At 43.5% G+C, this 20,880-nt stretch overlaps 4 protein-coding genes across 5 annotated transcripts in view; 3 read left to right on the top strand and 1 right to left on the bottom strand.

The window, feature by feature from the left end:
• The first annotated feature begins 152 nt into the window (after positions 1–152).
• Positions 153–5,916, top strand: mutyh (mutY DNA glycosylase). Its single transcript, XM_086115252.1, has 15 exons — positions 153–1,048; positions 1,180–1,310; positions 1,393–1,432; positions 1,507–1,580; positions 1,654–1,695; positions 1,778–1,849; positions 1,990–2,103; positions 2,176–2,273; positions 2,717–2,861; positions 3,172–3,259; positions 3,328–3,510; positions 4,132–4,280; positions 4,560–4,709; positions 5,089–5,139; positions 5,295–5,916. Exons 1-15 carry the CDS (start codon positions 943–945, stop codon positions 5,430–5,432), a joined length of 1,581 nt encoding a protein of 526 aa, XP_085971378.1. The 5' UTR covers positions 153–942; the 3' UTR covers positions 5,433–5,916.
• A 609-nt stretch (positions 5,917–6,525) lies between these two features.
• LOC147203011 (very long chain fatty acid elongase 4-like) lies at positions 6,526–10,714 on the top strand. Of its 2 annotated transcripts, none has more exons than XM_086115121.1 (8): positions 6,526–6,646; positions 6,736–6,799; positions 7,727–7,914; positions 8,690–8,770; positions 8,889–8,945; positions 9,127–9,241; positions 9,626–9,753; positions 10,206–10,714. In XM_086115121.1, exons 2-8 carry the CDS (start codon positions 6,742–6,744, stop codon positions 10,368–10,370), a joined length of 792 nt encoding a protein of 263 aa, XP_085971247.1. In that variant the 5' UTR covers positions 6,526–6,646; positions 6,736–6,741; the 3' UTR covers positions 10,371–10,714. The 2 variants fall into 2 exon arrangements, with proteins under 2 accessions (XP_085971247.1, XP_085971248.1); XM_086115122.1 differs by having other exon boundaries at positions 6,536–6,646; positions 6,739–6,799.
• Positions 10,715–11,266: 552 nt separating this feature from the next.
• Positions 11,267–18,652, top strand: LOC147203010 (very long chain fatty acid elongase 4-like). Its single transcript, XM_086115120.1, has 7 exons — positions 11,267–11,735; positions 15,580–15,767; positions 16,499–16,579; positions 16,666–16,722; positions 16,936–17,050; positions 17,172–17,299; positions 17,978–18,652. The coding sequence occupies exons 1-7, from the start codon at positions 11,678–11,680 to the stop codon at positions 18,143–18,145; spliced, it is 795 nt and encodes a 264-aa protein (XP_085971246.1). The 5' UTR covers positions 11,267–11,677; the 3' UTR covers positions 18,146–18,652.
• Positions 18,287–20,880, bottom strand: part of glis1b (GLIS family zinc finger 1b) — a 75,513-nt gene continuing 72,919 nt past the window's right edge. The window contains exons 9-10 of the mRNA XM_086115119.1: positions 19,616–19,768; positions 18,287–19,441 (exon numbers count right to left, since the gene is read on the bottom strand). Coding sequence (XP_085971245.1) covers positions 19,305–19,441; positions 19,616–19,768 — 290 coding nt within the window. The 3' untranslated portion in view covers positions 18,287–19,304. The remainder of the gene's footprint in view (positions 19,442–19,615; positions 19,769–20,880) is intronic.

Below are 20,880 nucleotides of genomic sequence, written 5' to 3'. Positions count from 1 at the left end.
CACTCTCTCCCTGGGCGCCAGCTGCCATGCCGACCACCACCCACTTCTCCCCGGGAGGCTTTTATGCACTCACATTATTCTTAACATTAAAACACCCCACGAGCGGAGGACAACATTAATCGTGCTAATTCTTGAAAGACATCAAGAATGTAAATAGTGTCGCAGTATTGGGGGGGGATTTGGAAATGAAATGTAAAAAGCACGCTGACTACTGTGGGGGTGTTTTTAAGCGAGGAAAGTGTTACACGAAAAGTTTATAAAATTCCACATTGTTTCAAGACAGTTTGTATCCGCGGCACGGTCGGCGTCTTTTGGGAAGAAAAGCTCTTTTCTTGGACTTTGCCAGCAGAAGGCAGCAAATTTCTAGTTTCTAATGCCGTTAATTTGATTATTTTTTTTTTTTTTTTTTTTGTCAGTAGCAGCACGTAGTTGTACCTGGCTTTTACAGAATGAGCCTGAGACTTTTTACATGCAGTTGGATGACAAACAAGCCACCGTCTGTGGAAGTTTGAATGTAATTATTAGGAGAAATCGATCTTATCTTGATGTTCTATATTTGCCTAATGCCCTCATTTTATTGTCTTTTTTAATTTGGGGATGTTTACTTTTAGACCACCATTTAGAGAAAAATCATGATGCTGATGACAGTTAAAACCCCAAATCTTTTTTAAAAATCATATTTGCATTGTATTTTGTACAATTGTAGACATTTATATATTTAATTAAACATTTGTTGACTTTTATAACCTGTCAGTACTGTATCAGGTTTCGTTTTTACCGGATATGACGTCTCGTCAAAAGTGTTCCCTCGCAGCTGATTGGAGTAGCGTCGGTGAGGGGGCGGTTCTTTAAAGTCGCGCGAGTGGAAGTCAATAATCAACCGTTCCTGCTGAAAACAGTGACGGGGGAAATTAAATAATCGCTTTCCACGTACGTTTTCGGATGTGTGCGTTACGTTTAACGATGCGTCGGCTTAAGAAAGAAGCTCTAGAACCGGTGGAAAACGTCAAACCGAAGCGGAAGAGGCAGCGGACGCGTGAAGAAGACGGTAATAATAATAATGTGACAAAATATGATTAAATAACAGCACGCTTGCTCATATCGCTGTTCATTAAAATGTTTTTTTTCCTGCCCTAACCTGCCGTGGTATGTTACATCACGCTGATTTTTCTCCTGCAGAAGACCCCACGGGTGCTGTTTTGCCCTCCCCCTACCACACATTCTGTGACCCTGCTAATGTTGCCTATCTGCGAACTCATCTTCTCAGCTGGTACGACCTGGAGAAGAGAGAACTCCCATGGAGGACTCTGGTATGAATTTAGCAATTTTTGTAAAACACTACACGGGGTCCTCGTGTCATGTACTAACTAGTCCCTTGTGTTACTCCAACAGGCACTAAGAGAGCCCGATGTCAACATAAGAACATATGCAGGTACGCTAAAGGTCGTCATTGCATTATGAAGCTGCCAAAACTCGCTTGAATGTATTTGTCGTTCCCTATTCAAGTGTGGGTGTCTGAGATCATGCTGCAACAGACCCAGGTCGCCACAGTTATGGGCTACTACATAAAATGGATGAAGGTACACATTTTAATCAGTGTGTGGTGATATTATCAGTTTGTCGATGTTGTAAAGTTGTGTGAATGTGTTCCAGCGTTGGCCCACGGTTTCGGATCTTGCCGCTGCGACACTGGAGGTGACCACTCTCACCTCAGATCTCAGTTTAAAAAAAAAAAAACATAAAATGAATTGAGACTATTGATTTTATTCATGAGTAGGAGGTGAATCAGATGTGGGCGGGCCTTGGCTACTATTCACGGGGGAAGCGTCTCCATGAAGGTGCCAAAAAGGTGAGTCATGTTACATTAAACTGCATCTTAATTATTTATATTGCTCTGCATTGGTCAAATGGTGCCATAGTAAAAAAAAAAAAAAAAAAGTCTAATGGACAACTGGTTGTGTAATGTCATTGGTGCTTTTGTATGTGCAGGTGGTGTCGGAGCTTGGGGGCCAAATGCCCGGCACGGTGGACGAGCTGCTGAGACAACTACCAGGAGTGGGCCGCTACACTGCCTCAGCCATCGGCTCCATCGCGCTGGGCCAAGTCAGCCATCATATAGACGCACACACGAACGCCCTTTAATGGCAGGAAATAACGATATTGCTCATCGCTTAGGTCACAGGAGCCGTGGACGGGAACGTCATCCGCGTCCTGTGCCGTATGAGGGCCATCGGGGCCGACTGTACCAGTCTTGCAGTCACAGAGGCCCTTTGGTGAGTAAATCAACTCTGTCAAGATCTCTGGAAATTCAATCATTACAAGCAGCCTGTGTGATTGATCACAGTGTTAGTCACGTTAAATCCACTACAACGAGTGTACAAAAGAGAGATAAGATCGCAGAGAGTATTTCAATTTAAGTAGAAACAATGCCATCATGTATGTACATACACACGCATGCATTCGGGCACACGCTACTAAATACTACTACTACTAAATAGCGTGCAAATAGTTTAAGTTTGTCAAATACATAATTGTTGCACTGCTAATTCATTGTAAATAATTTTGCCATCAAAAGTATGTTTTTTCGTTGTTGTTGTTGTTGTTGTTATTTTATAGAGACTTAAAGGACTGTTTAGACTTTAGAATCATTCAAGCAAAAATGATTAGCATCAGGCCGAAAAAAATGAATGGTTCTTTCTTGTCTGTCGTCTTTCAGGGCTCTGGCGAATACGCTGGTGGACCGAAAGCGACCGGGTGACTTCAACCAAGCTATGATGGAGCTTGGGGCCCGAGTTTGCACCCCAAAGCGACCCCTGTGCGAACAGTGTCCTGTACGCTCTCAGTGCCACTCTTACCGCAAGGTACAATCAAAATTACTCACACTTTGGACTGAAATAGAAGTACAGTCCACTTCAGTGGCAGCCGGTCGCGAGAGCATGCGACGGTCCCACCAACACGCCCGGTTTTTGTAATACCCAAGATTCACCAAAATCAGTCGTGAAAAGTTTGACTCTTTAATGCCACAGATAGGGCCAAGGTGGGGCACACGTGGCACTTGAACATTCAGCGTTGGCATGTCAACTTCGGGTCGAGTCAAGCTCGTTAGTCTGTTGGTAGAACTTCAACTAGTAACTGGAGGAAATTATGCTTGCTAATCATGATTGTGTGTAGGTTCAAGCCAAACTAGAGCAGAATTCCAAGAGGCTGTTCGGGAAAATGGACACGAAGCCGGCCACACTTCCCGACATTGAAGACTGCAGTAAGTCATCTTCTTTTCTTCACACGGGACTTGCCATCATTTTTTTTTTTCTGGCAACTCTTGCTCAGGTGCCGACGGATTATGCCCACTATGCCCACGCGAGCCTTGGGATGAGGAGTTGGGGGCTCAGAACTTCCCGAGAAAGCCCGCCAAGAAGCCTCCCAGGCTGGAGCGAACCTTGACATGTGTGCTGACTCGGCGCGGAGAAAGAGGCGAGGAGGAGTTCCTGCTCATGCAAAGGCCAAATAACGGTTGGAATTTTGTTCCAATGTGTATTATGATTCTCATGATGCATTTTGGTTGGAGTACAATCGCCAACGTCTTCGATCCATTCCATCAATATCTATTCTATTTTCTATTTTCCGCACTAAAAGGCGCAGCTAAAAGCCTTCCGTTTTCTTCAAAGCTCACAGCGAGCCTTAAAATCCAATGCGCCTTGTGTATGGTCATTACGGTAATATTTGGAGCCCTAAAATGGCTCCTTGCTCGGGACATGCTGACAACGCAGAGTTCAAACTTAAGGCGATCAGGTTACGCAGTTGAACACGGAAATAGAGCAACTGCAAGAGAGTTCAACGTTAACGAGTCAATGTTACAACTTGCTGTTGGTTAAGTGAACTGTGTCGCTGCTTTATGAAATAAATTTTACTGACATCTGATCGTTCTGTTGGCGTTTCCTTGAGTGTAGCTCCATCTAGTGGATGTATTGTAGATTGCGTCTTATAATGCAGTGCGCCCAATGTATGAAAAAAAATGACAAAATAGGCCATTCATTGAAGGTGCGCCTTATAATCCAATGTGCCTTTTTTGTGTGGAAAATACGGTATGTGGTCTTACATACATTTGCCCCCAAATCCATGTGGTTTTTTCAGGTTTACTGGCAGGCTTGTGGGAGTTTCCTAGTCTTTTGTTGGAAGAGGAGGAGCGATCTGAAAAGAAACACAAGACGGCGCTGTGCGCGCACCTCAGCAAACACTTGCGAGCGCCGTTGATTGATTGCTCCCTTCAGTACGTGGGAGAAGTAAGTGCTTGAAATTGAACGCTGTTTTCTCCAGGCTTGAAAGCTCCTTTGAATTCTGGCCATGTGCTTGAAAGCCATCAGAATGACTCCTTGTCCAAATTGGGTGGTCTTAACTCATCCGTTAAAATGAATTCAATTCAACTAGGACCCACCACATGCGATGTATGCGATGTTATTTTGCATCTCTTCATATTTCCGAAATGGAAAAAATGAATCCACTGTTGGTTTTGATTTCCCACCGTGGATGTTTCCCCTGAATTTGTTGCCCTGTCATCACAGGTGCTTCACATCTTCTCGCACATCCATCAGATCTACGTGGTTTACGCTTTGCACCTGGGAGACGCCGAGGCGCCTCCGCCGAGGGAAGACCTACGCTGGATCAGCAGGCTGGCGCTGCAGGAGGCCGCTGTGTCTACGGGAGTGAAAAAGGTCACATCATATATTAAAGGAATCCACAGACGCAGTCAACCCCCTGCATAATTGCATTTCGGCAGTTGCAAATTTGCAGGTTTTTATTTGGTGGGGAGAAAGGAGGGGCTATCCTATGAGGTCACATGACTTTATTTACACAATGTGTATTTATCTTTGTTTTATGTTTAGTTTGACAGTGAATTTCCCTTTTTTTCTTGAAAATCAAAGCAAAAAAAAAAAAATCAGTCGAACGGTGGCTAGTAACTTGAAAAACTATTAAATTGTGTCTCAAGACACCACTGTATTTGGACATTGTTTCCTGGTACTTTTAAAAATATATTTTTTACATTAAAAGTTTGTCTTTATTCAAATATACCGTATGTCAACTTCTGTGCAGATTGTGAAGCTTTATGAATCTGCAAGCCTTCAGAAGGAGCGGAACTCTCCAGTAAGTATTCTTCCGCTCCTGGCTTGTTGGAAGCATTTGCTTTAGCCTAGCGTGCAATTTTCAAAACGGAGATGCTGCTATGAAAAGCCACCAGAAGCACTTGATACTGCCTGTGATGATGATAATAATTAATTTGCACACTTGCCTAACTTTAGGATGCGAGGAGGCAAAAGGACGACGACAAGAAAAGACCACGCGGTACAAAGAAAGGCAAGATGAAGACGTCCAGTAGAAACAACAAGCAACTGTCAGTCTCCTCCTTCTTCAGGTCCACGAAGCAAGAACCTTGCTGAATACTTCAAATTTCTACGTTCTGTACACAACCGTCTACATTTACGCCGACCGTTTAGAAAACCTACTTGGCGATTGACTTACATATACGTCAGTGGCCGTTAACGTTGAGATTCCACTTGACGAATATAAACGTCCATGGGAGTGAACGAGTTTATAGCCAACTTTCAATTCTGCAAATTACTCCCCACCCAACCCCGCCTCCCCCGCCAAATGACTAACTCCCCTGCAAAGTTTCCAAGTTCCTAGAATTTTTTAACCCTCATGACAGGATCAAACAAATCACAGAATTGCTGTATTTGTAGATGTCTAAAACGTTTTCAATTGCGATATATTATGTCAACGATACCAAAGGTATTAGAAATGCAGCAACAGAATCAAGGCACACACATATTCCGAGGTTTATTTGATTTCTTTACATTCTCCTATGTTTCATCATGTTTTATACAATAGTGTTATTTTTCTTTTATTAAAAAATTGACAAAGTGGTGGTGGTTTTTTTGGGGGGGCTGAGACCGATTTATGAAGTGTCAATTCGTTTCAGTGGGGAAAGCTGCTTTGACATGAGTACATTGAGTCACTACTCCCCAACGTAGGGGTTTTGGGAGATGTGAGAAGGATCCGACCAATGTTTAATGTTGTAGTGTATAAAATGTTTTTCCATATATTTTTTAACTTAACTGTTTTGCCATATGCCCTGCTTCTAACGGTGGTAAGAAGAATGAGGACAAAGAAGAAGAAGCCGATGATGTCTAATATGTCTATCTACCGAATTACAGGTCGAAATCAGTCGAAAAACATGAGCCAGGTGTGCGTGTTGTCGATTTAGAGAAGCAGTACGAGCGCCGTACTTCAAAATGTACGATGCAGAAACTGAAGGATTCGATAAAGGCTAAAAAGATCAAACACGGGTGTTGAAATCATTTTAAACTGCTTGAAAACGTGTCAGGTGCCACTGTATTTGTTTGAAAGACTCGTCGATGTCTTGAGTTTAATCTTGCTCGCGTCGTCAGTTTTAAAACAATCAAAAAGAAAATAAACAGCGCCCCCCAGTGTACAGTTTGTGTCCTAACTTGACTTTTTTTTTGTCGGCATGCAAAGAATGCGAGTGCGTGTTGGTCTCGTTCCTCTCCATTGTTGCGCTCGAGTGTTGGCGGCCGCATAATGTGCTGCTCTGCACAAGGAGGAAGAGCAACGGCCCTCAACCCAACCTGAAGTATGTAACCTCGCTCACGCGGCGATCCGCCGGAAAGTATTTCAAATGTTCTTCAAGATTTTGATGACGTCTTTTTGGCATATAACAAGCAGGTGATGACGTCCGCGTGGGAAAGGATCTTGTCCGTCCACCAGCACATCGTCGACCATGGCGGTATGTCCGTTTCACTCTTTTTAAGCCAACAGCAAATTTGTAGATTGTTAACACAGGTTTAGTTTTTGGAAAACTTTTGCGTTCTTATTGTTAAATACTAAGTGTGTTGGGTGTACTCTCCTTTGAAACCTGCTAGACGTGTCGAGTGAATGGCAGCATTGTCTCTGTATTTTTAGTATTTAATCTCGTGTCACATTGTTTGGCGCCTCCATGTGACTAAATTTCATGTTCAAATCCTGATTTTCATTTTAAGAGGCCGGTCAGTCACCTCATTAGGTACATCGAAGTCCAATACCAGCATATCAAGCAGGCACCTTTGATCAACTTGTCCAATATCTCTAAATCATTAAATAAGATAGCGATCCATGGCACTAAAGCGCTACTTTTGTCTCAACAAAACTTCAACTTTGCACTTTGTCGAAATGAAAATCCTCAATTGACTTCTATGTAATTCCGCAGCACCAAATGGGGCAGCAAGGCACTACTTGTGTCTTAATCAAGGATGCCCAAGTCCGGTCTTTGAGAGCCCCTATCCAACGCGCTTGACATATTTCCCTCCTCCAAGGCACCTGATTCAAATCAGCTCATCAGCAAATTTTGCAGAAGCCCGATATCGATCTTGATCATTTGAATCAGTGGCGTCGGAGGAAAGAAAACATGTAAAATAGGCTGGATAGGAGTTTCTCGAGGACCAGACTTGGGAATGACATTCAAACGTTGCCCCCACCCTTCATCTGCCCCAAAAATCCATATCGGTGATAACATGAGAACTTTTTTTTTCTTTTTAATTTAATTTAAATACAATGCCAAGATTTTTTTTTTTGGGGGGGGGCAACATTTGTTTTGACTTCACTTTTACTCACCTTGTAAACCTGTCATCTACCTTTATTCATTATTTTATTATTATTATTATTTTTTATACTCCAGACAAGAGAACTGACCCGTGGCCGCTGGTCTACTCGCCGATACCGGTCACGCTCATCGTCCTGATGTACCTGGGCCTGGTCTGGGCGGGGCCTCGGCTCATGAGAAACAGAGAGCCCGTCGACCTCCGGGTGGTCCTCATCTTTTACAACTTGGCCATGGTGGGCATGTCGGCCTACATGTTCCACGAGGTGCGTCAAACCCTCTTTGCTTTTTGGAATGTGTGTGAAGTTAAACGATTGCCGCCACACGTCTTGGTTCTTTGTCATCTGTCGTGTAAAATTGAAGATTGAAACAACAGCAACAACAAAAACGGGCTCTTGAAATGAACTCTCAAGCGCACGGGCGCCCAGTGGAGGGAAATCAGAATCGGAGTCATGTGCTTGTTCCAGTTGAGATCCTAGTGGCAGCATTTTGAACCAACTGGAGACATCTGAAGGAGGACTGACTGAACTGAGCAATTAAAACACAAGACATTTGTCTTCTTGTTGGCAGCAGGAGCAATTCTAATTGGATGATGCTGGCCTACGTTGGCCGTTTGCTTGGTCAACAGGTAAACGCCCCCGTTTTGAATCAGTCAGCTCGGTCATTAGCTCAAAGCTAATCCTTTGAAGAATAAAATGGCGAAAAGAAAAAAAAGATGTATGGTCGACTTCAGGACGAATAGCCCGAAGGATTCGTCTTTGTGGCGAGAACACGTTCTGCGGTGTGTCTAATTTGCAAGAACAAAATACCATACGATGAAACGGTCAAATGTAAAGCGGCACTTTGACACGCGTCATGCTACGTTCGCATCAAAATACCCTGCGGGAGATCGCAGAAAGGAAGCGCGCAAGATACCGAGCAGGGTGCAAGCTAGCCAGCCGCAACTCCGCGTACGGATCCGGCAAGCCGACGATAATTCCGCTCGCTTTGCTGGATCCAAACAATCCAACTGTGAAAATTCTCGTGTGACTTGTCTCGCAGTTCTTGGCCACTTCCTGGCTGTCCAACTACAGCCTCCTGTGTCAGCCGGTGGACTACAGCAGCAGGCCGCTGCCCATGAGAGTGAGAAACATTTTGTCGGAAAGCATTCTTGGAGTGTCTCCAAAACCACGTCATACGTTTATGATTGTTATCATGTCTCAGTTGCTTCTTTTTGTTTGTTTGTTTGTTTTTTTCAAAGATGGCTCGCGTCTGTTGGTGGTTCTTCTTCTCCAAAGTCATCGAGCTCAGTGACACGGTATATACATCCACCTTTCTAATAGCTTGTAAACGGGCACCGGGGCACTTACCAGTGTGTGTGTGTGTGGGGGGGGGGGGGGCATGTCATTGAGAAAGATCTTTTGTTCTCTTGTCTGTCACGTGCCATGAAGAGAATGTCCTTTCTCTGTGTTGATGGGTGGGGGTGGGGGGGGGGTCAGGTCTTCTTCATCCTGAGGAAGAAGAACAGCCAGCTGACTTTCCTTCACGTCTTCCACCACGCCACCATGATCCTCAACTGGTGGTCTGCGATCAAGTACACGCCGGGCGGACAGTGTAAGTCGACTTCTGCTTTCGGCAATGAAGTCAACCAGAAAATTTGGCTCTTCGTAGGGAATTTGAATGTATTGTATTGTATTGTATGCATATATGGGGAAATATAGTTTTTGCATACCTTGAGTCAAATTTCATGCAAGTACACCGCGGTGTCTTGACTCGAACATTTTTTTTTTCCAGAAGCACCCACACGCTTATATAAAGTCAAAGTCCTCTATTTTTTTTTTTTTTTTGGGTGGATTTGGGGTCGCGTGTTTTGGATGGTGAGCCCTTTGACCTCTAAAGGTGAAAGCAAAACAAAACATCAAATCTTGAGTTGTTTTCCTTTGGACATCCACGTCGCTTCCCTTCATCTGCTAATAGAATCACTGTGTGGTGTTGCAGGTTTCTTAATCGGCCTGCTCAACACTTTTGTTCACACTGTGATGTACTCTTACTATGGGCTGGCTGCTCTGGGGCCTCACATGCAGAAGTACCTGTGGTGGAAGTCCTACCTCACCTGCCTGCAGCTGGTAAGAAGGAGCAGTCTTAATCTGTGTTTTTTTTTTTAAACATCGTCATCTGTGGAGGTTGAGCAAAGTAGCAAGTCTATTTTGACAGAGCAAAGAGTAGAAATGACAGATACAAAGCAGCAATATTTGTTCTTTGCAGAGGATTAATAATATATGCCGGGGGTATTGTTGTGATGATTGTATGTCTGCGGGCGATTTGCATTGTTTGATAGCTTGAAGCTAAGCGGTTTTTAGACACACACAAATATGCGGATGTTCTGTGTATCTGTTTTCAAATGTAGGGAGTGAAATAAAACGTCATCAGAAACACAAAAAAATTCAGGTCGAGAACAAATAACTGAAAACTCGACCGAAGTACAGTAACTATAGACCAGAAGAGACCAAAAAACACCACTCGGTAAGTGACACGCAATGCAAAGAAATTGACGTCAGCTTTCATTCTGCCTCGCCAGCTGCAGTTTCTGCTGATTATCACGCACACGACCTCCAACCTGCTCACCGAATGCGACTTCCCGCTCGCCACCAACATTTTGGTGGTGCTTTACGCCATCATCCTCGTCATCCTTTTTGGTAACTTCTATCGCCAGAGCTACCTCGACAAGAAAAAGCGGAAGTAAGACGGGTTCAGATTTGTGCAGCGCTGTTTTTTTTTTTCCACTTGAAAATGTTTACATCCAATCACACACAAGACATGTTGCTGAACTCTGTTTGTGCGCACGTGTGTGCATACTCGCCATTGCCACAAGAGGGCAGCGCATGCCCATATTGGATTAAAAACAATTCGTAGGTGCTGACATGTTTCATTCAGATATTTATTTCTTGAATGGAGAAAATGGCAAACATTCTAAAGTGTGTTCTGAGCAATCTGTACATTTCTACACAGAGGCTTGGTGTGCTTTGCATTACTGTACCAAAGGAAATAAAAACCCCAAGCCCACAAAATCAAACGGAGGAATGCAAAGATTGTTTCCCACTTGTTATTCAAACAACACAGCAACACGATATGTTTGTTTCTGTGCTTCGGTCTGAAAACAGATGTCCCATGAAAGACGACGTTTTTCAAAAAAATCAATGAGAGGAGACGTTCACACTGTCACGATACGCTAACCAAGTCCATTTTTTTCTTTCTTTTTAGTCAGTAAAAGTGATTCTGAGAGAATTTTGAAGGCTGGCCCCCTCTCATGAAGCCTCCAGTTTATTTATTTCATTAGGACTGTGCACATAAATCAACACAAGAATAAACCGTACTTGGCATGAATGCTAGTTTTCAGCCGTAGTCCCAAGGCAGGTTTCTATAATAGCATAGTGAGACGCAAAACTTTAAAACCACGATGACAGAAATAGGAACCAAATGGGTAAGACCACAAACCAGGACAGACTAATTACTTACAGAAACAAATCTGCTACATCTTCATTTATATAGCGCTTTACAAAACAGTCAAAATCACATTTCTTGACACCAAGACGCCACCAGATAGCGCCAAAACAATCTATTTTAAAGAACAAAACAAGGCCTGCTGAAGATTTTTCTTTTCCATCACCCATCTACTTTTTGTAACTCTTTTATTTTTTTGTGGACCATATGTATTCAAAAATATTTTCAAAAGAGTACAGCGCTGGCTCTCTATGATGTCATCTTCCGACTGGTTTGGCATGAGCCAAACCGTTTGACACGCAACACGTCATCGTGTACGGTTGGCGTCCTAACCTGACCCTTTGTTTCTTTTTTTTTAGTCATGCAAAGAATGCGGTCTCGTTCCTCTGCATTGTTGCACTCTAGCGTTAGCGGGCGCCTAATGTGGAAGCGCGACGGCCCTCAACTTGAAGTTTGTTCTCAATCTGGCACGGCGCGTCGTCGGAAAGTGTGTCAAATCTTCTTGTCGATTTTGATTGGGTCTTTTGGGGGTGCGGTGACAGCCAGGTGATGGCGTCCGCGTGGGAAACGATCGCATCTGTCCACCGGTACATTGTAGAAACTGGAGGTAGGTATATTTCCCTCTTCCTAGCGCAACAACTAATATATCCATTGTTGATACATGTTTAGTTTTCCTAAAACTTTTACTTTATTGTTCAAATACTAAGTTTGAAGTGCCCTCTTTGAAAGCTGCCAAAACGTGTTGCATGAATGTCGGCATTGTCTCTGTCGTTTTGGTATATCGTCTAGGGTTAGAATGTTTGTTTGTCCTTTGCATGGGACTACATTTAAATGAAACTCCTTCTTTTTGTTTGAAAAGGTCCATCGGTCATTTCATTAGGTACACCGACAACCGATACCAGGATATCTAACAGGCAACTTTGATCAAATGTCAAAAGCCTCTCAATCACTAAATATAACAGCTGCCCATGGCGGCAAAGTACACCTTGTGTCTCAGTGAAACACACTAAGATCCCACAGGGTGGTGGTGAAACAACAAGTTTGTCTAGATGAAACCCCTCAACTCATTTCCACACAGTTCCTCAGCACCAAGATGTGATGATATGACGGTAATGCACTTTGTCTAAGCGAAACGCCTCAATTTGAAATGTAGTTCCAGTGATAATGTCACAGTTTACCCCCAGCGAGTCCCAGGGACTCGCTGATCAGAAAAGTATGAGTCCCATTATACATTTAGAGAGTCCCAAATTTCGAATTCTGAAATGGTCTACTTATTCACTCGCATATGATAATACCACAACCAACAACAATATACATTCATAATAGGTTTATTTCTTATAAACAAATGCTGCAAAAATGTTAATAATTCAGGCATACAAAATTAACAAATTTCCTCGCGTCCCAAAAACGCACATTATTTGGAACTGTGCGTCCCGCGGGAAAATTATGCATCAAGGACGCGGCACGCAGGGGTAACGAGATGGCTGCCATGTACACTAAGGCGTTTTGGGCTGAAAAAAACGACCATGTATAGCAAGGCGTTTTTGGACTAAATTTTGAGTCGAAAAAAACAACCATGTATAGTAAGGCGTTTTTAACCGAAAAAAACGACCATGTATAGTAAGGCGTTTTTAGCCGAAAAAAAGTTGTATATGGTGGATAAAAAGTAGACATTGTTGCAACAACCAGGGATCGAACACTCTCTGGTGTGGCACTCTATCACTCTACCACTGAGCCAAAGCACCCCATAGAGCAGCGGAGTTGTGTTTTTTTATTAATCATGGTCGTTTTTTTTCGGCTTAAAAACATTCAAAAATGCCTTACTATACATGGTCGTTTTTTTCGTCCAAAAACGCCTGACTATATATACATGGTCGTTTTTTTCGTCCAAAAACAACTTACTATACATGCTCGTTTTTTTCGGCTAAAAACGCCTTACTATACATGGTCGTTTTTTTCGTCCAAAAACGCCTTCCTATACATGGTCGTTTTTTTCGGCTAAAAACGCCTTTCTATACATGGTCGTTTTTTTCGTCCAAAAACGCCTTACTATACATGGTCGTTTTTGTCGTCCAAAAACGCCTTTTTATACATGCTCGTTTTTTTTCGGCTAAAAACGGCTTACTATACATGGCCGTTTTTTTCGGCTGAAATTTTCGTCCAAAAACGCCTCACTCTACATGGTCGTTTTTCTCGGCTAAAAACGCCTTACTATACATGGTCGTTTTTTTCGTCCAAAAATGCCTTACTATACATGGTCGTTTTTTTCGGCTAAAAATTTCGTACAAAAATGCCTTATACATGGTCGTTCTTTTCATCCAAAAACGCCTTACTATATATATATACATGGTCGTTTTTTTCGGCTAAAAACGCCTTACTACACATGGTCATTTTTTTCGCCGAAAAACGCCTTACGATACAAAAAATGACTTCAATAAGCCTTATTTATCATGTTGGTCAAAGAAAGAAGGGATATGGGTGCAACCTCTGGGGATTGAACACCCAAACGCTAGTTTGGGACATGGTCTCTCTACCCCTGAGCTACACCACCACATAACTTCTTGTTTGTTTTGTGTTGTCTTCAATAAAGCTGCAAATGGTGGTTAAAGAAAGGTGTGACCTTATTGCAAACACTGGGAATCGAACACCTGACCGCTGGATTTGGGACTTCAGCTATCTACCACTGAGCTAACCTACCACAATGAACCTTTGGGTTGTTTTGTGTTTTTCCTCAAATAAATTGTATATGGCGGTTAAAGAGTAGACATTGTTGCAACAACCAGGGATTGAACACTCAACCTCTGGTGTGGCACTCTATCACTCTACCACTGAGCCAAAGCGCCACATAGAGCAGCAGAGTTGTGTTTTGTTATAGATCATGGTCGTTTTTTTTCAGCAAATAATGCCTTACTATACATGGTCGTTTTTTTCCGGCTAAAAACGCCTTACTATACATGGTCGTTCTTTTTCGGCTAAAAACGCCTTAGTATACATGGTCGTTTTTTTCGGCTAAAAACGCCTTACTCTACATGGTCGTTTTTTTCGGCTAAAAATTTCGTCCAAAAATGCCTTACTATACATGGTCGGTTTTTTTCGGCTAAAAACGCCTTCCTATACATGGTCGTTTTTTTCGGCTAAAACGCCTTACTGTACATGGTCGTTTTTTTCGGCTAAAAATTTCGTCCAAAAAGGCCTTACTATACATGGTCGTTTTTTTCGTCCAAAAATGCCTTACTATACATGGTCGGATTTTTCCGGCTAAAAACGCCTTACTATACATGGTCGTTTTTTCGGCTAAAAATTTTGTACAAAAAGGCCTTACTATACATGGTCGTTTTTTTCGTCCAAAAAGGCCTTACTATACATGGTCGTTTTTTTCGTCCAAAAATGCCTTACTATACATGGTCGGTTTTTTTCGGCTAAAAACGCCTTACTATACATGGTCGTTTTTTTCGGCTAAAAACGCCTTCCTATACATGGTCGGTTTTTTTCGGCTAAAAACGCCTTACTATACATGGTCGTTTTTTTCATCCAAAAACGCCTTACTATACATGGTCGTTTTTTCCGGCTAAAAACGCCTTACTATACATGGTCATTTTTTTCGGCTAAAAATTTCGTCCAAAAATGCCTTACTATACATGGTCGGTTTTTTTCGGCTAAAAACGCCTTCCTATACATGGTCGTTTTTTTCGGCTAAAAACGCCTTACTACATGTACATGGTCGGTTTTTTTCGGCTAAAAATTTCGTCCAAAAAGGCCTTACTATACATGGTCGTTTTTTTCGTCCAAAAAGGCCTTACTATACATGGTCGTTTTTTTTCCGGTGAAAAACGCCTTACTATACATGGTCGTTTTTTTCGTCCAAAAACGTCTTACTATACATGGTCGTTTTTTTCGTCCAAAAATGCCTTACTATACATGGTTGTTTTTTTGGGCTAAAAATGCCTTACTATACATTGTCCTTTTTTTCGGCTAAAAATGCCTTACTATACATGGTCGTTTTTTTCAGCAAAAAATGTCGTCCAAAAACGCCTTACTTTTTTCGGGTAAAATTTCGTCCAAAAATGCCTTACTATACATGGTTGTTTTTTTCGACCATGTAATTTTTTAGCCGAAAAAAACCGAACATGTATAGTCAGGCGTTTTGGGCTGAAAAAAACAAGCATGTATAGTCAGTTCACCATCATTCAAAATTTGATCAATTTTCTCCTCCTTAAATTTCTCACATTACACATTAAATACGGCATTGGAATGTAAGAATGCCTTTTATTTAAGCTGCCTCTAGGTACAGGTAACACTTATAAAATCGTCATAATTTTTATCAACCCTTGTACAATACAGGGTGACTTTGGAATACAGCTGCTCAGTAAGCTCTAGTGACATTCATTTTGGGAACATGCAAAAGAATCTTTGCCTGCTAAGTATTGTTCTTGTACTGTGCATCGTTGCAGACAAGAGAACTGACCCGTGGCCGCTTGTCTACTCGCCGATCCCGGTCACGATCATCGTCTGGGTGTACCTGGGCCTGGTCTGGGCGGGGCCTCGGCTCATGAGACACAGAGAGCCCGTCGACCTCCGCGTTGTCCTCATCCTTTACAACTTGGCCATGGTGGGCTTGTCGGCCTACATGTTCCATGAGGTGCGTCAAACCCTCTTTGGTTTTGGAATGTGTGTGAAGTTGAGCGATTGCTGGCACAGTCTTCGTTCTTTGCGACCCCTTATGTAGATTCAGACATAACAATTGATATATTTTTTTAAGTTCTTGAATTTGAAATTAAAAAAAAAAAAAAGCATCCTAAAAGTAACTCGAAAGTGAACAGGCGACCATCGGAGGGAGAGCCAGAGTCGGAGTCATGAGCTCCCTTTTGCGTGTTGCATTTGAGAGGGGGCATTTTGAACCAACTGGAGAAGTTTGGAGGAGGACTGTCTGACTCCAAAGGAAAGCGCAGGACAGTGTATCAGAATAATAATGATTAGACTCGGGAATGAGCGAAACCGACCAAATACTGTATCTGTAAACACCCAAGGAATTTGTTTTGTTGTTGACGAGCGAGTGTTTGACACCCACTCTGGTTAAGCTCTGTAATTGCCCCAACATGCCACAAGATGGTAGCAAAGCACTTGACCATCTATTAGACGAAGCTACGGCCTGACTCCATGAAAGCTCCTCTCTTCCATCCTTCAACTAGTTGAAATTAATCTTGTTTTCAAAGTTGGGCCTACACACCTTCATTCGTGGTCTCTGTCATGGATTAACAGCACATTGAGCCAATTTCCAGTTGAGTGCATTTAAGCGATACAAAGCCTTCTATTCCTCCCTCGGCTTCCAAAAGCTCCAAATGTGAAATTCTCTTGTGGCTTGTCTCGCAGTTCTTGGCCACTTCCTGGCTGTCCAACTACAGCCTCCTGTGTCAGCCGGTGGACTACAGCAGCAGGCCGCTGCCCATGAGAGTGAGAAACATTTGGCGGAAAGAGCCTTTAAGTAGACGTGTGCGGTTCTCTCACCGGCGTCTCTCCGTCGCTTCCTTTTCGGTTAGATGGCTCGGGCCTGCTGGTGGTTTTTCTTCTCCAAAGTCATCGAGCTCAGCGACACGGTATGTAGACATTTTCATCATTGGTAAACGGGTATTTGCGGGTGGCGGAAAAGGGACGGACTACCGACCGCACACCTAACAACGGTGGCGGAAACTTGCTTTGGGTTGCACCTCCAAATATTCATGGATAGAGCTAGTCGTTGGAAAAAGTCTTTTGATGCTATTAATCTCTGTCATAAAGTCATTATCCTACTCTTGTGCTGACGGGAGCAGGTCTTCTTCATCCTGAGGAAGAAGAACAGCCAGCTGACTTTCCTTCACGTCTTCCACCACGCTACCATGATCTTCAACTGGTGGTCTGCGGTCAAGTACAGGGCCGGCGGACAGTGTAAGCTCGCATGTTGACAACGTTCCCGGACAAAAGTGGCGCAGTTTGGGGGAGAATTGCAAGTTGGGAACTTTTCATGGGAATTCATGGGGGTAAAACAAGCCCTCTTCTCTTGTCGCAGCTTTCTTCGGGGCCCTGCTCAACACGTTGGTCCACGCTGTGATGTACTCTTACTATGGGCTGGCTGCTCTGGGCCCTCACATGCAGAAGTACCTGTGGTGGAAGTCCTACCTCACCTGCCTGCAGCTGGTAAGAAGACGGGGGTTGATTGAGCAATTCTCTGCTACTAGCCGGCACAGCCCCCACCCCGCGTGCGATTGGCTGGCAACCGGTTCAGTGTGTTGTCCCCCCCCCCCGCCTACGGCCCAAACACAGCTGGGATCGGTTCCGGCACGCGCCGCAACCCTTGTGAGGATAAGCAGATTAGAAATGGATGGATGGAAAGATCCAAATAGTAATCTGACTTTTAAAGATATGGGGCACCATTCTGCTCGTTCATTTTTTTTTTTTTTTTTTGAAGAGAACATTTTAGCTTACATGCCACAGCTGTTTTTATCTTATATTTATCTTTTTGCACTGCAGAATTAGATTTTGTTATGTATATTTTTGATGTGCATTGATTTAGATTTTGACTTGAAGAATGCAGGTGTCGGATGCGCCGAGTCAATTGTAAGTCGCCAGATAAAAGGAAATTGTTTCGGAGCTCGATTGAAGATATCAAAATATTTTGCAGCAAAAACGCAAGAGGAAGAGGAATAAACACTGAAGCAATCTGGTTGAAGGTGCAATTTGTCAGAAAAAAAAAACCTCAACCAAAGTACAAACTGACTCAAGTTAAAAAAAACAAAACTAAACTGAAAAGCAAAAATGAAAAAAGTAGCAAGCAACGCAGAGAAATTAACGCCAGCTTTCATTCTGATTCGCCAGCTGCAGTTACTGCTGATTATCACGCACACGACCTCCAACCTGCTCACCGAATGCGACTTCCCGCTCGCCACCAACCTTTTTGTGTTTTTTTACACCACCATCCTCATCCTCCTCTTCTGTAACTTCTATCGCCAGAGCTACCGAGACAAGAAGAAGAAGAAGAAGTAAGATGATGGTTTGACATTTGTACAGCGCTGTTCGACATGCAATCAAAGGCAAGGCATGCCACTTTATGTGTGTACATACTCACCGTTGCCACAGGGGGGCAGCGCAGGCCCATGTCGGAATCAAAACAACCGACAGATGATGACATGTTTCATTCATATATTTATTATTTTTTTGAATGGAGGAAATGGCAAACATTCAGACGTGTGCGGTGCGCAATCTGTACATTTATACACAGAGGGTCGGTTTGCTCTGCATTACTGTAGCAAGGACACAAACCCAAACCCACAAAATCAAACGGAGGAATGCAAACATCGTTTCACCCCCGTTATTAAAACAACAGAGCAACATGATACGCGTGTTTCTGTGCTTCGCTCTGAAAACAGATGACCAATACAAGATGATGTTTTCACAAAAACGCATGAGAGGAAACGTTCACATTGTTGCGGCAGGGTCACCGAATCCATTTCTTCTCGTTCTATTGGATCAATAAAAGTGATTGTGAAAGGATTTTGGAGAATTCACTGGCTCAACCCCTTTCTCACAAACCCTCCTGTTAGCTTTCTTTGGTACAGTGAACCCCCGCGAATATAATTGACAAGTGTAGTAATGCTGTAACTGTAAAGATCTATATATAACACATAACGGCAGCAAATAACTACTTTTGTCATAATGAATCTCCTCAACTCACTGCACTACTTCCTTGCCACCAGATGTCACCAAAGTAATCTACTGAGTTACATGTAGACTTGCGTCTGAGCTCTCCCAGCCAGGCCCCGCCTCTCAAAGGCACAGGCATGTACACTGTCAACATATATTTGCTATACAGTTTTATGCAACTAGGGGTGTTCAAATATCTTTACGATGTGTTTTAATAAGCTTTTTTTCCCCTAATATAGTCTCGATAACTATTGCCAGTCAATTATCGCGGGGGTTCACTGTACAATCAAAAGAAGGCGGAGTGAATACTAATGACTTCAACTAAACAAGATGGAAAACTTTCACCAGATATATCTCAAAAGTGTTTTGTTTTTTTTTTCAAAATACTTACAATAAAATCAAAATTAGCGTTTGTTGTACAAGTGGAAAGCTCCGCCTCTGCCACTGGAAAGTACGTGCGACGTGATAATGGCGAGTTCTAAATACTTGTACGTTATCTGGGTTACGACTCGGAGTACACTGACGACATGTGGCCGAGGCTGCGCTCAAAGCTGCCCGTCTGGAAGTAGGCGCCCTCCTCTGGACTGGAGGAGAACTGGCACCCTGTGCCGCCTTGCAGCTCCTGACTCAAGTTGAAGCCTGGGAGACGTGCGCGCGCGCGCGCACACACACACACACACACACACACACACACACACACACACACACACACACACACACACACACACACAGACAGACAGACAGACGCACACCAACATGATGCAGGCGGAATGATTACCCTGGCCTGAATGGAAGCATTATGGGATGGCTCACCTGCGGGGCCCAAAGAGTTGCTGGTGGCCATGTGGAAGCCATTGTGCTGATGGGAAGCGTAGGCGTGAGAATCTTTGCCACCACCGTTCACCGTCTGCTCCATGCAGAAGGAGTCCGAGAAGTGGAAGCAGCTCTGGAAGCTACCTTGGAATTCTGCAGAGGTGAGAAAGAGAATATCAAAAAGAAGCCCAAACTTCATCTCTTGACACAAGCCTGTGTGCACATCAGGTTTTTCTGTCCAATCCGATTTGAGCCTCTTGTTGCTAGGCCGGCCCAATCTGCCCAGAACCTTCATCGTCAATTATCAGCGCTAAACCATGCCTCTCAATGGTCGGTCAGAGCCTGGGCGAGCAACGATACCAGATAGTGCCTTATTCTAAGGTATCGGGTACTTGTGGAGGCAGCCGATACCAACCGCGATAAGGGCCAAAATAAATACAAATATGACATCGTGAATCCTCCTCGGCAGTCGTTGACGCATTACTGCGGTAGTCTGACACATCATCAGCTGCATCGGAAAGAAAGGTCTTTGGTCACAATTTTTCGGATGGGTACTCTGTATTGTGAATACTCAAAAGAGTAAATACTGTGAGCCGGGGCGTAGGTCTGAAAATATGCGGTATCGAACATCTTTACTCATAACAGGACATTTTGTTAGCTTAGCGTTCTGACTTCAGCGTTATGCGATTATGAAAGGGCCCTTGAAAACATTTGTCCTCTCTCCTTGGACTCACAAAAAAAGTTCTCTAGAATCTATTTTAGACGCTATTGTGAATCTTAACTTAGACTTGATCATTGTCTGCGTTGTCGCTGCGTGTGGAGAACTGGAGTCACAATAGCGGCGAGGCAACCGTTTCTGGACCATGTCGAGGCGACAGCGTTAACCACAAAGCGGTGACGGGAACGTCCGTGTGTTCAAGTGCGCAGAGAAAACAGTGTTTAACTTTAAAGCGTGACTGGGGTGGCAGCCCGGCTCGCCATGTTCTCCGAGAACAGCGCGACGCGCCGGCTGCCGTTTTCTTGACCCAAGTGGGCTTCAGAAAAAAGCTCCTCCAGACACGAGTCAGCTTTTTAAGAAAGCGCTTCCGATCTTTTGCAGCGCATGTGTGTGCGCGCGACGACCTTGACAGGCAATATCACCTCAGCGCCCGGATCATTCGGTACACCTTCATTATGCCGTTAAATTTTGAATTGTTATTATTATCCTTTTTTTTTTTTTTTGCATATGTTTGCGCAGGTGTCCTAAAGTGTCCTGTGCTTCAGAG

This window comes from Hippocampus guttulatus, chromosome 7, assembly GCF_054856545.1.
Source record: "Hippocampus guttulatus isolate MCC_2025c chromosome 7, RoL_Hgut_1.0, whole genome shotgun sequence".
Lineage (NCBI taxonomy): Eukaryota > Metazoa > Chordata > Actinopteri > Syngnathiformes > Syngnathidae > Hippocampus > Hippocampus guttulatus.
This window is presented reverse-complemented; position numbering and strand designations above follow the sequence as displayed.